This window comes from Ceratotherium simum, chromosome 29 (assembly GCF_057802395.1).
Source record: "Ceratotherium simum simum isolate JZ-2026a chromosome 29, ASM5780239v1, whole genome shotgun sequence".
NCBI lineage: Eukaryota > Metazoa > Chordata > Mammalia > Perissodactyla > Rhinocerotidae > Ceratotherium > Ceratotherium simum.
The window spans coordinates 35,735,531-35,749,710 of record NC_141928.1 but is presented as its reverse complement, the minus strand read 5'-3'; the positions used below and the strand labels follow the sequence as shown (position 1 = coordinate 35,749,710).

At 51.0% G+C, this 14,180-nt stretch overlaps 1 protein-coding gene across 1 annotated transcript in view; it reads right to left on the bottom strand.

Moving 5' to 3' along the window:
• GABBR2 (gamma-aminobutyric acid type B receptor subunit 2) overlaps window positions 1-14,180 on the bottom strand; it is a 351,811-nt gene that overhangs the window by 76,942 nt on the left and 260,689 nt on the right. The window contains exons 9-11 of the mRNA XM_087419415.1: window positions 11,543-11,623; window positions 7,055-7,205; window positions 4,196-4,328 (exon numbers count right to left, since the gene is read on the bottom strand). Of these exons, the coding sequence (XP_087275541.1) occupies window positions 4,196-4,328; window positions 7,055-7,205; window positions 11,543-11,623 (365 nt within the window). The remainder of the gene's footprint in view (window positions 1-4,195; window positions 4,329-7,054; window positions 7,206-11,542; window positions 11,624-14,180) is intronic.

The following is a 14,180-nucleotide window of genomic DNA, read 5'->3' as shown; positions in this document are numbered from 1 at the left end:
GTCTTCTCATCCTCACGGTGGAGTCCCTTCTTACCCCTCCAGGCTCGTGCCGGGGCTCCTGCCTAGGACTCCACGAGGAAGACAGCGCCTTTTCTCTTCCTCTACCCGCTTGCTCCCTCTCTGAGCTGCCGGGGGCTGGGATTCCTGAGCTGGTCAGCACGTAAGCTGCGAGTTCTGGCCCACGGCCAGCACTGTCCTCACTGGCAGCTCCGTGCCCAGAGGGGCCACGTTGCTATGGTGATTCCACTACCCACACAGTGTCCAGGGAGACAGCACGGTGTAGCTGGAGCTGTTTGCAAGATTTGCTGAAACCAGGCGGGGAAGATTCCGGAAAGGGTCAAAGGGAGTGGGGGATGGGAACTAAGGGTAACTGCTTCCCCAGCAGGAGCTGTGTGTGTGTGTGCGCGCGCTCACACATGCACCCACCCCCCTGTCCAAGTTATAATGGCCCTTCCGAGCAGAGGAACAGCCCCTGGAAGGGAATAATCTTGTGACTGTCATAGTTCCTTCTTGAGGTGGTGTTCATGGTTTATCACTGTGTTTAGCTTCCATACTGAAAAATAATGGAAAAAAAATAGTGGCATTCACATGGCAAGAGAACAGACTCAACTATGACTTATATTGCTCCAGAGCTGAAGCTGGCTTCATGTTCTACCTTGTGCCTTGTCCTATAAGATTTCCTACAGAACACAGCGCGGGACACCAGGAAATTATACTATGAGGGGGAAGGAAGATGCCTACCCCACCCCCACCACTCGCCCTATGCTCCTTGTTTAGCCCACACCACGATCGTGCATTGGGATTTGTTACGCTCATTTTACAGATGACAAAACTGAGGTTCAGAGAGGGTAAGTCACTTGCCACAGTCAGGAGCTAGGAAGTGTAGGAGATGGGAGTTGAGCCCAGGCTGTGGTTTAAGATCTGTGCTCGCTGCACCAGATGGCCATGCTTCTACCTCCTTCTTCCCACTCAGGGGGAGTTCATTGGGGGCACCTTCTAGGCCCAGAGAGAACAGAGGCCCCAGGTGAAATAAAGGAACTAACCCCCTGGAATAGCAGGTGGAGCACAATCAAATTGCACCCATTGGGGACTGGTATTTAGGCTCTCAATTCAAGAGCTTTCAGTTGGCCTTCCTGAGCACTACTGGGAATTATTAAAGAAACGACCCCAGCCCTAACCCATGCGCACGTTTGTGCTGACCCAATTCAGTCCAGAGTGGTTAATTCATGCCTTCTCCCCCACAGTCATGGACGTGGGCTCCCCTTTGCAGAGCCTCTCAAACAGCCCTGACTGCAAATAAATGAATCCTTAGGGGTGGCGAGAGCCGGGCCCTCACGTCTTCGGAGCCCGCGTGTGCAGAGCTAATGCTGATTTGGAAAGAGCCTTATGATTTATTCATGCCGCCTTGCCAGGCTTCCCAGGACAGCCTTCCCCCTACAAACGAGCATGACTCCCAGGGCAGAAGGTCAGGCTTCATTAAAAGAAGAAAGCCCAGGTGTGGGGGATGTCCTTTTCTGCTCCCCAGCCTGCGTCACCAGCGTCTGTAGGATTCAGGTCAACTCGAGACAGCACCCAGGCTTCAACAGTCTTTGGCTCGTGAGCAGGGTGAGATGCCAGGAGCTTCTTTCTGGGAGGGAGATACTCGCCGAGGGCTGGGTGAAGACTCGAACTCAGGCCGTGGGTGTGTTCCCGAGTGCAGGCAGCCAGTGACGAGGAGCCGGGCAGAGGCCCCAGGATGGACCAAGGTAGAGCTCTGCTCCCCTGATTCTCGGCTGGGAGACCAAGGTGGGCCCCTCAGCTCTCAGGGATGCCACTGAGGGGTCAGAGCACTGTGTAAATTAGAAGTCGCCAAACCAGCCCCCAGCACCATTTTCATTAATGTTGTCATCATGGTCTCCTCAAACCTGGGGCGGGCAGCCCCAAGCACAGAGGGAAGAAGGAAACCTCCCCTGCTCCTCACTTAGCTTCTTCAGGCGCCTCAGGAGCGGCCCCTGCTCAGGCCTCACCAGTGCCCAGGAGGGCTAACCACAGACACACACGGTGCTCGTGAAATTGCAAGGGCACAAAAGTCACGCTGATGCAGAAATGTAGGGGACTCCACGGGCTTCACACCGTCCCCAAAATGAGCAAGACTTCCACAGGCTGCGTCATCATCCTCGTGCCAGAGGTTCACAATCTTGAGGGAACAAACCACTAAACCACACCCACAGGGACTTTGAGCAGCTCAGCCTCTTCAGAAGCTGACTCCTAATGGCACACGGGGGACTTGTGACTCTTGAATTCACCTCCTGAACCCCCAGAATAAAGCAGGGGGGCAGCACTGGGCTTGGAATAAAAGACTCTGAGTAGGAAGCTTGAACTGAGTGAGCCCTGGAGCAGCTGGGGTTTGCCGGCTTTCCAGGTCCACCCTAGAGAGGAGGGACGCCTGAGTTCCCCAGTGACCTCACTGCCCCCTGGGCTATCGGGGACTTGACCATGCACTTCTTAAATGGACGTTTCTGGACAAAGTAAGCATTCTGTGGACATCTCACTTGCTAGACATTTCACACTGAAGTTACTGGTAACATTAACTGTACGGGTCAGTCCAGTCTAACCACCTGCAGGAATCAGGGGAGCACTATCACGTGTGACAAAAGATCTGGAGGCCTCCCTCCTTTCCACGTGCTTTCCCCAGCATAGGGACCCAACGCCAGCCTGGAAGTCCAAGGCGTGGGTGGTCACCTGCAGCACGTTTAAGGGGCCCTCCACTTGTTTATTCCTCACTGCCAACGTTCAATCCATGATTGTCCAGTCGTGGGCCACACTGAGGCTTTAGAGCCCCAAATATAATCTAAGAGACTGCTTTGCAAAAAAGGGCCTACGTTGCTCTTAACACCTTAAAAGAAAATAGCAACGATAAAAGAGTTGCTTTTGGATTCATCTGGTCAACACCAATCCTCTGACCTTCCCTTTAGCTCGGGTCCTCCAGGCAGAGAATTGTATAAATTATTGCATTTGAGACAACAGAGAGACCCAAATGGCTAATCCAGTTTTGAGAAGTCACAGTAGTCCAAGTCCAGAAATAAATCCCAACTGGTCATTCTCATTCTAAAAAGTAAGCCGACGATACTTTCAACTGAGAGTTAGTTCTACACAATTGCTAGTGTATAAACTCTTCTAAAAAAGCTGACAATAATAATAACAAAACAACAACAACTAGGCATCAAAAATTCAAAATGTGCTAATTAATTTTCAGGATAATGTTTCTAAAATATAGTAAATAAACTACACTGTCTTGGGCTTCCTTAAATACATGCATTCTCAGTGCGGTGGTACAGTTCCCAGAGGACAAACACTGGTTCTTGAACGTGAAAAAATACTACTCTTGGGGCCAGCCCGGTGGCGCAAGTGGTTAAGTGTGCGCGTTCCGCTGTGGTGGCCGGGGGTTCGCCGGTTCGGATCCCGGGCGCGCACCGACGCACCGCTTGGCTAAGCCATGCTGTGGCGGTGTCCCATATAAAGTGCAGAGAGATGGGTATGGATGTTAGCCCATGGCCAGTCTTCCTCAGCAAAAAGAGGAGGATTGGCAGATGTTAGCTCAGAGCCGATCTTCCTCACACACACACAAAAAATACTACTCTTTTATGTATAAACTATAGATACTCATACAGTACATTAACAGACATACAGCATATCTTTGGTATTAAAATTTCATGGGGGGATGATTAGAAAAAAAGTCTAAAAAGGCTCCTGAGGGGGACAATAGGGAAAAAAACAGTGGAGAAACACTACTTACATAGAAAATAATAGTTATGATCGTTTCTATACAAGTCAAAGTCATGCACACAGATGTGTCCTTATATTCCGGGATGGTTAGCAAGGTAGCTGGGCAAAGCCCGACCCTGACCCCATAAGCTGAGGCTTTTCTGGCTGGTACTTTTCTTCCCCCTTTTCTAGATTATCAGTCACTTCTCAGTGGGCTGTCTTCCAGCAGCGGCCTGTTAAACCCATGATCTTAATTTTACAGGCAATACTTAGGTCCATTCTGGTCTGCAAGCAATACCATACTGTTGAATTGCATGAATGGCTGAATGGGTTGTCTTCTGCCTGTTCACAACTTTTCATGTATTTCTGGGTTTCTATCTGTGTTTTTGATGATTGAGGTCACCAAGAAAACCTTATATCATATACCATTGGAACATGCAGAATGACTTACAGTGCAAAGTGTTTCGAAGGTCTTTTCAGAGACAAAAGATCCGTCAAGGCCAAAGAGGAAGATGGATGCATAGGATAGCATTCCTCCGAGGATAATGAGGTTGTTCATATACGGACTTGACATCTTTATTAGCCTGACAAGAGAAAGGAATACAGTTAACAGAACTGCTAATGTAGTTATTCTTTCGACAAATATTTTCTGAATGCTACTAGGTGTATGTTGTTGCTAACACTAGTAGGGGGAGGAAAATGTAAGTCCTGGTTTCCTCCACTACCCCCTCCCTCCCCAAGGCTGTGCCACCTACAAGGGGTTGTTTCCTCCTCACCAAAGGACCCTGGACAACTATCTCTTTCTAGTTGCTGATTCTTCCATGGTCAAGTTCACCTATCACTTCTCTAGGGACAGCTTGTAGCATCAGCTTCTTCAACCATTAATTCTCAGTTTACACAAAAATGTTAAGTCAACAGGTTTTTTTGGCCGGGGCTTGGAAGACATGCCAAATCTAGAGAATTCTACATTTTAAGTTCAGCAACCTTCCATGTGAGGGAGGAGATGGCCACACTACGCTCCCCCATGCTGAGGGGACCGAGTCTAGGAGGTCTACAGGTGAGAATTTGGGGCTGCTCAGGAATCGTGGTCACCAGGTGGTGCAGGAGCACCCACTTTGGCTGTCTGAAGCTCACACTGTCCTGTGCACAAAGAGAGCCACAGGTGTGGGTAGGAACACCTTTCCCAGTCACTGGGTGATGGAGATGGACAACAGAGTCCCCATCCCCACTCCTACTCCTGTCTTCCCTGGGCTGCTGTTGGGGGTATTCCTTATATTCCCGAACTCTACATGCTTTGCTCTCTCTTCCTTTAGGAATCCTGCTGTGGGTCCCAGCTGCCCAGCAAGCCAGGGCTGGGTTAAATCATCAGCCAGCTGCAGTTTAGTCTCTGACGTGTCTGGCTCCCCCAGCACAATCCGCTTAGAATGTCTTGGGTTTCCGGGTGCCCCATGGTCCAAATGCTCTTTTGCAGACTGTCATTATGGTCAATTGTTCCCTGAGCATTTTCTTTTGCATTCTGTGTTCTATTAATCCGTCCACATTTTACAAATGTAATGTGTCAAAGTGGCAGAGAAATACAAAGCCTGCTGTAAACTGTGGACCACACACGGCCTTTTGAGTTGGGAACACTGGGTCCAGCGCTGGCCCCAGCACCCTGCAGAGGTGCACCCCTGGCAAGTCACCTGGCCTGGCTGAGTTTCCTCATGTGTCAAATGGGAGCACAGGTCACACAGCCTGGGGCACATGTGAAGCTGAGACAAGACTGTGTCCCTGGAGGTCCTTCTGCAAACCATGAACTGCTCAGGCACCTTCATCTCATTACCACAGGAAGCTGGGGCGGGGAGAGGCCAGGCTTCCTGGAGGAGGTGGACCTTAAAGGATGGGCAGCACTTAGGAAGAGAGACATGAGGAGAATTTGGAACCATGGTGACATTTAATTCCCATCTCTTTGCAGATTTTTAAATCTGCAAAGCCAGTCAAAAAATTCACATGGATGGCAGCCTATTAGAGAAAGTAATGGTAATTTCTGCCAGAAGGTCAAGAGAGGGTGGTTACGGAATTTAGTCTTATGATAGGGACAACTCGCTATTGTGGTAGGAGTTCTTGAAGCTTGTAGGAAGGGAATTGAACATTAATTGAGAGCTGACTATGTGCCCAGGCCTTGTGCCAAATGGCTAATAGGTATGGTCATCGTTTAAGGTTTGTATGGAGTAGACGAAAGTTCCTTCAATTTTTTTTTTGCAACATGTGTTATTGGTGATAAAAACAACACGTGAATTTTCTGTTCTTCAGGAAATAGGTTTGACCTAAACAGTTGCTACCAAGAAAAAGAAAAACTAAAAACAACAACAAAAAATCTAGAGGCTGCAAATTCCTCCTGTCCAAGCAGGGAGAGAAAGAAACCTGTTCTCTTTGGAATCAGGCTTGTTCCTGGCAGCCGGGGAGGTCACGCAGCGTGGCTTCTGGGCATGAGGGCAGAGCTGCACTGCCTATGGGTGGGCACGGAGGCTGTCCCCTGATGGCCACACTCTGAGCCCCCGCTCAGCCGCTCCACAGGCAGGGAGCTGGGTTCAGGGGTTTGCTACGGAAACCAAAGAAGCTGGCTGTGCTCGGTCAACACCACCGCCTGAGGGGGTGGCCTGTTCTACCCACAACTGACCAGAAAAGCTCAGAAAGGGAGCTTCTCTCCTCCAGAGAGTGAAGGGCATGTGTGAAGGAAAAGAAATCAAGACCAGAAACCAAGGGGATGGGTTCTGCCACAGGCAGCAGTGTGGCCTCGGATAGCGGCCCTCCGTCACTGAGCTTCGGCGCCTTCATCTGTAATCTGGGTGGTTATCTGAGGGTCAACCGAGATGATGTGAAGGAGGGGCTTATTGGGCTCTAAGTGCTGAACTGATGGGAAGCGCCCGTGGCAGAACTCAGGGATCCTCTCCGGCAGGGCCTGCTTCCCCAGGATGCTGGGGGGTGGGGCAGGATGGGCAGGGAATTCCGTTTTCTCCTCCTGGACGGCCACAAAGTGGCCTACGCAAAGCTCGGAGAAGGTCTATGGACTTGGACCCTTCAATTTCATTTAACTCAGCCTTCCTGTGCAACCAGTAGCCCTGCCTCTGTGTGTGTGTATGCATGCGTGTGTGTGTGCGTGTGAGTGCGCACGCACATGTGAAATGTCTAATAACATCCCGGCAACCGAGCAGCACGCTTTAGAAAGCTGCCCTAAAAACTTCTTCTGTGCCCTGGAGAATCTGCCATGTGCTGCCCGTGAGGTGTCGATCCAGAAAGTCTATCCAGGAGGAGGGCCTGAGCCGCTTACTTCTGATTCCGATTCTTGATGTTGAAGAAGAGAAAAGCGCTGGCCATGATCATTCCCAGGATGGTGAGGGCAGAGAGGATGCTGTAGAGAGGGAGGGAGATCTTACGGAGCTGCTCCAGGATGATGGTCTTGTCTTTCGGTGGTTCGGATCCTAGAAGGCCAAGGAAAAGATGTCAGCTGAGCCTAGAGCAGTCAGTCCCCAAGAACATCTGTGCCTGGGTGTCCCTGCCATCTGCCAGGCCCCTGAGCACAAACTCTGTGCAGGACACATCTACTGGGTGAGGGGGCTCCCGTGGTTGGCCAGTATGCCCGGCAGGGAGCCTTCGCCAGGACTTATTTCTTTCTCTAAATAGAATCAATAAGGGATTTGTGATGCATTTAATAGCCATTAGAAGACTAGACTTTGATTTGGTCTAATTACCCTGCTGAAAAACCATTGCCATTTATCCCCAAAGGTAACAGTGGCTCAGAGGCTCAGGGCTGGGTGCTAGGAGTGGGTACCACTGGGTGCCATTGGGGGTGAGGAACCTGGCTTTGGCTGCCAAGCACTCTGCTCCAAAGTGCAGGGATAGAGACCATCCCTCAACAGGCCTGTCAATTTATGGAGGTACGTGCTCTGGCTGCGGATTTTCTGCCTCAAGGTCATTATGTTATAAATGCTCTTTTTGGTTTCCCATTTTCATAGGACTCACCAACCGTGGGAGGCAGAAGCTACCGGCTTGCCTTCCCCTCCCTGCTGCACCAGGACTGGACTGAAACTGCAGGATTCCATTTCTCTGTATGACTGAGAGCTGTCCCTGCTCTTTCTTCAAAGGCACCAGGAACCTGGGGGAATCCTGAGGGCCTCAGAGCAAACTCATCTTTATGGATGGTGGCAAAATTGTCCTGTTTTAGTTTTACCAGGTACACGCTGGCTTGGGAGGAGGGATGCAGGGAGGCCTCCCACCCCACTCCACTTCTTGCAAATCCCCTCTTTCTCAGCTGCTATTTCAGGTCAGGTTTCTCTGGTGGAATTGAGAAAATTTGGGGCTTTTCCCTCCAGTGGGGATGTATGGAATCAGCCAGATGCCTGGGGGTGGCCCAACCTGGGAGCCTGGGGAGACCCACCAGGGACATGATGACCCTACCATGGCTGTGCCACTGGTGCCAGCCTCTGTGATGCCTCCATTGCCAGGAGACAAGCAGAGGATGAGCAGATGTGGCAGCAGGGACTGAGAACTCCCCCGAACATCTGTGTTTAAAACACTGCTAGCGGGCCGGCCCCGTGGCTTAGCGGTTAAGTGCGCGCGCTCTGATGCTGGCGGCCCGGGTTCGGATCCCGGGAGCGCCCCGAGGCACCACTTCTCCGTCCAACGCGAGGCCGAGTCCCACGTACAGCAACTAGAAGGATGTGAACCTATGACGTACAACTATCTACTGGGGCTTTGGGGGGAAAAACTGAATAAATAAAATCTTTAAAAAAAAAAACACTGCTAGCAAGTTCAAATGTGTTTGGAAACATTCAGGGGATAGAACGAGTTTGAACCATCTAAGCAGTCTAGGGAAGTTGCCAGGTTCAAAAACAGCTAGGAACCTGCTCGTATGGTTAATGTAAAGCTTGAAGCAATTCCAGGTAAAGTCACATTTTCAAGAAGTGGCTTCAAGGGCTGAAAGTCAGGGCAAAAGCAGACACAAGGAGATAGAGATAAAACCATTTCTTGCTTCCAGAAGTGAAGGCTCAACATCTGAAGACTTCTTCCCCACTCTCCATTTTCCTCCCCTCTCCCCCTACGCATAGCCTGGGCTGCATTAGGCTGGCTCAGGTGCCTTCTGGCTCCAGAACACAAGAGCCATCCTGGGGGCACCCATGAGTTCTTGGCTGGGAATAAGCTCCTTTCTGCCCACTGAGAAAGGAGGCTGAGCTTTGGATCAAAGGTTATGTGACGACTATGAACGTATGACTATGCTGATTATGATGACCACTAGTTGTTTGTGTAGAAACAACTTCACAAAATTGACAACATCTCCTCCTCCTTACTCCATCTTCTGTCCCCATGAAATGGCACCTCCACACAGAGCATCTTAACTAAGACGTTATGGGAGCCAAGCGGTAATGACCTATCAGAAGTGTTAGTAACGGCAGCCGCTCTGAGTTTTCTCTCTTGCTCCTCACCCAATCCATCCATTCATTATCCATCCATTCTTCACCATTCCTTCACCCATCACTATTCCTTCCTTCATCATCATGAATGATGATCAATCATCATTAATAATCACCTTCCACCTGTCAGGCCCGGTGCTGAGCACCAGCGATTCAAAGATAAGCAAGACAGTCCCTGTCCTCAAGGAACACACATACTAGCTGTGTAAAAAGAGAAAGGCAATAATAAGCAATCACATTTATTGAATGCTTAGCACTAGCTGAGCACTTTATTGAGATTTTCTCATTTGATCCACCCAACAGCCTCATGGGGAGAGAACCATTTTATAGGTGCGGGGGGGGCAACAGTTTTCTAGATGTTAAGTGGCTTTTATAAGCTAGTAAGTGGTAAAGCCAACAGGATTTGAACCCAGATCTGCCTAATTCTGAAGCTCGTGCTCTAACCACTATGCAAACTGCCTCTAATGACAGCATCCAGGTGGTTGATAACATTAGGCCTGGGGAGGTCTGAGCAGGAAGCAGGGAGCAGAGTGAAGTTCTGCCTGATGGAGTCAGGAAAGGCTACAGAAAGGAAAGCTAAACCTCAGAAGATGAGTAGTTGGCTGTCCACCAGGAAGACAAGGAGGAAAGGGCATTCTGGGTCAAGAGCCCTGCAGAGGCAAAGGCATAGTCGTGTCTTAGCATATTTGAGGAACTGTAAGCAGTTTGGTTGGGAGATCTGAAAGAGGAGGCAGAGAATGGGAGGGGTCCCTTCATGGAGGGCTTGGGGCCACACCATGGAATGAGGCTCCTTGCTGTGAGCAATGGGGACTGTGCAGGGCTCTGAGCAGAGGTGGGGCATCTTCAGCATGGCATGATAGCAAGGGCATTTTGGCTGTTGAGGGCAGAATGGACTTGAGGGGGTTAAGACTAGTTAAGCCCATCTACCCACTCATCCATACACCCACTCATCCATACACCCACCCTTCCACGCATTTATTTATCCACCCATCCACCCACCTACCCACCCACACATCCATTTATTTATCTATCTATCCATCCATCCACCCATCCATCCATCCACTTATCCATCCATCCATTCATCCATTTATCCATCCATCTATCCATCCATCCATCCATCCATCCATCCATCCACTCATCCATCCATCCACTCATCCATCCATCTATCCACTCATCCATCCATCCACTCATCCATCCATCCACTCATCCATCCATCCACTCATCCATCTATCCACTCATCCATCCATCCACTCATCCATCCATCCACTCATCCATCCATCCACTCACCCATCCATCCACTCACCCATCCATCCATCCATCCACTCATCCATTTACCCACCTACCCATCCATCCATTTATTTATCTATCCATCCATCCGTCCATCCATCCATCCATCCGTCCATCCATCCATCCATCCATCCATCCATCCATCCATCCACTCATCCATCCACCCACCCACACACCCATCCATTCACTCATCCACCCATACAGTCATTTATTTATCAGTCCATCCATTCATCCATCCACCCACCCAACCATCCATTCACCTATCCATTTATCTATCCATCTATCTACCCAACGACCCACCCACTACTTCGTTGACTCGTATGTTCACCTGTTCATTCATTTATTCCCTCACCCATTCATCCACTCACTTGATCAATCATGTATTCATTTTTTTATCAAATATCATTCAATCTCCAACATGTGCCAGACCCTGGCTGGTGCCAGGAATTTAAAGTCAAATAGGATCTAGTCAGGAAGCTTATGGTCCAACAACCTAAGAATTCCAATGCAAAGTGACATTGGCTATGGGAAAGGCAGAGATAAAAGACTGTGGGAGCCAAGAGAAGGGAGCCATTAGCTCACTTGGGGGCAATCAGGGAAGGCTACACAGAAGAGGTGTCATCTGATCTGGTTCTAGCAGCTGAAGAGGAGTTCTCTAGCAGAAGAAAAGAAGCAATGGTCTTCTAGGAAGAGCAGCAGGTGGAGAGGACTTACTACTAACCCAACCAAGTCCCTTGCCAGAGGAGGAGATAGAGCTAAATTTAGCTGGGTCACATGTAAAAAGAATTACTCCTGGCCATTGACTGGTCTAAACATGGCTGCCTCAGTGACAGCCAGTACTCCATGCAAATTCCAGTGACCCATGCTGCACCTGGAACCCAGGTCCCATGTGAGTGGTGGGGACTCTGCGCTCAGTGAGCAAGTGTATGCATGTGTTGAGAGAAGAGGATGTTCCCTCTTCCCCAGGACAGGACTCTGAGCTTGTCTGCAATCCTCAGACAGTATCCAGGCCTGAGAGCAATTGAGCAGGCCCCTTCCTCCCAGAAGCCCACCTGCCTTACCTTGGAACCTGATAGTGTCGTTGATGATCTCCAACGTGTCGGCCACAGCATTGTACTCTCCCACCTTCACCTCCCTCCTGTCTGTGGGGAGCAAGAGACAGTGGCCGGTTAGATCCTGAGTCCTGGGCTGTGTCTGGGTGCTCCCGTCCCAGCTCCCGCTCCCCCCCCAGGCTCCGGCTACATTCTTGCAGACTTTTCCTTTCCCCATGCCTCTTCCAGGTAGAATCACAAGACCTCCACGTTGACCTGGATTGGAACAAACACCCTCTCACACCATCTCATCCACTGGTCACCCATCCTTTGCTATACGCCTCACGGATGAGGAGCTCACTCCCCCATAACTGGATTCTCTGTCTGTTACCAAGTCCTTCCTGGTCACTGAGCAGAACAGTCTTTCTCTAACTTTCTCCTGTCACCTGGCTCTGCCATCTAGGACCACACAGACCACCTCTGCTGCTTCTACCCCAGGACAGCCCCTGAGACTTGAGTACAAAGACAGATCATCCCCCTGGTACCAGCCCCCAACCTCACCTTATAGAACATCATTTCTAAGGCAAACTCAGTCCAGGCCTCTCTTAGGGCCACACTCCACAATGTCACTATCTGTCTGATCGACTGTGGACTCAAGGACTGACCAATGCACTTTAGGCATGATCTGGTCAGAATGAAGGACCATCCCCTCCTTCATTCTGCACATTATATCCCTATTAATGCATCCTGAGGTGGAATTAGCATCTTTCAGAGGCCTCAATGCTCTGCTGTGTCACACTGAGCACAGAGACTCCTTCATATACACGTGTTCAGGCGTATTTTCAGACCCAAGTGACACATTTAAATTTATCTTCATCCTCAATACTATTCTGTTGGTGGGTTTAGGTCATCATTTTGGTCATCGCCAGGGATAAAGATGATGAGGACTGGCCCAGGGCGGTAGCAGGAGGAATGGAGAGCGGGGATCAGATTTGACAAAGGCTTCTTTTTTCCAGGTAAAATCTGGACAACTGGGTGATCAAATGGGTGTGGGAGACGGGGAACAGGGGAGTGAAGCAAGTGACTAGGGGGCTCAGGTGCCATTCCCTGAGTGGGGAACCCAGGAGGGGGTCAAAGGAAGGGGTCAAAGGAGGGGGAAGATGGCAAGTTCCGGTTTGGACGTGCGAGCGTGAGGTGCATGTGTGTCAGCAGGGTAGAGCTGTCCTTGGGTCTGGGCTGGGGAGGGGGAGCTGGGGCCATCGGCATGTAAGCTGGGAGCTGGAGCAGGGGCCAGGGAGGAGACCCCCAGGGACAGTGCCGAGTGGGGAGAGGAGAGGACCATGGGCAGGATCCTGGGGGCATCAGCCTCGGGGGGGTGGTGGGCAGAGCAGGGCTGCTGCAAGGAGACTGGGAGGGAGTGGGCATCACAGAAGCCACGGAAAAGGACACTGTCACAACAGAGCTGGCCAGCATGTCACGTGCCTCGGAGAGGCTCAATAAGTCCCCAGAGCAGGGGTCAGCGGATTTGGCATGTGGGGGGATACTGGTGACCACAGGTGAAGCAGATTCAGGGAAGGTGGGGGTCATGCTCTTCCCTGACACGGGGCTACCTCGATGTGATCCCTGAGAGGGGACAGTTCCCTGCCGAGCTGCCCACTCCACGGGCCTCCTGTGCCTCCTGAGTGTAGCAACTGCAGAGAAGAGAGCCCAGAGCTGCAGACGCTGGTCATCAAAATGCCCAGAGGTTACAAAGCGACGGGGCGGCAGGAATTCCCAGCTGGCACCCAGGGGAGCCCCTGCTGGGGCTCCGGCTCTAAGTGAATTTCTCTGCAGAAATGCAGGTGCGCTGCTGGCTCCTTATGAACCCTCAGGAAGCAGAACAGGGAATCCCACAGGCCACGCTCCTGCCTGAGTTCCTTTGACTGTGGGGTGGAAAATAGGGCTGCAAAAGTCACTTCCTTCTTCCCACAAAGGTCTCCCCATCATTTGGGGGGTGTCACACTGTGCAGGCAGCTGTCACTTGCCGGGTCAAGCCTCTAAATGTCACATTAGCAGACTCTACCAGGAGCTCTAGCACCCCCGCTCTGGTCTTTTGAAGTCCTCAGCCCCAATCAGCTCCCATGGCTCAGAGGAGGCCCTGATTTATTTATGTGGCGTGGGGAGGCAGCACATGAAATACACAGGCTGATGGGAATAAACCATCAGGAACCAGGAGGCGGTGTGGCTGGTACCCCACGGCGCACCAGCCACACGGCCTGCCCCCCTGACTCACACGCCCTGCTGTCCCGTCCCATGGCACCAGAACGATACTCAGCTTCCCACCACGACCATAATCACCATAATCTCTCCCTGGGGGTAGTGCTTGGAGGCCCATGGCCCCTTCAGCCATTCCTGCATTTAACTCTCATGGCAAACCGTGAACCAGGCATAATTCGCCCCAGGCTACAGATGAGGGAAGAGCCTCGCATAGGTCAAGTGAATGCTCAGAGCCACGCTCCAGGTAGCGACCAAGTGCGCACCTGGACTTGGTCCCCTAGTTCTGAATTCAGAGCACTTCACCACCCATACTAAGCAGGGATGCTGGTCACTCAGCCCACATTTATTGAGTGCCTACTGCATGCCAGGTGCTGCATGCACGAGGTCCTTCATGATAAGATCCCTCAGAAGC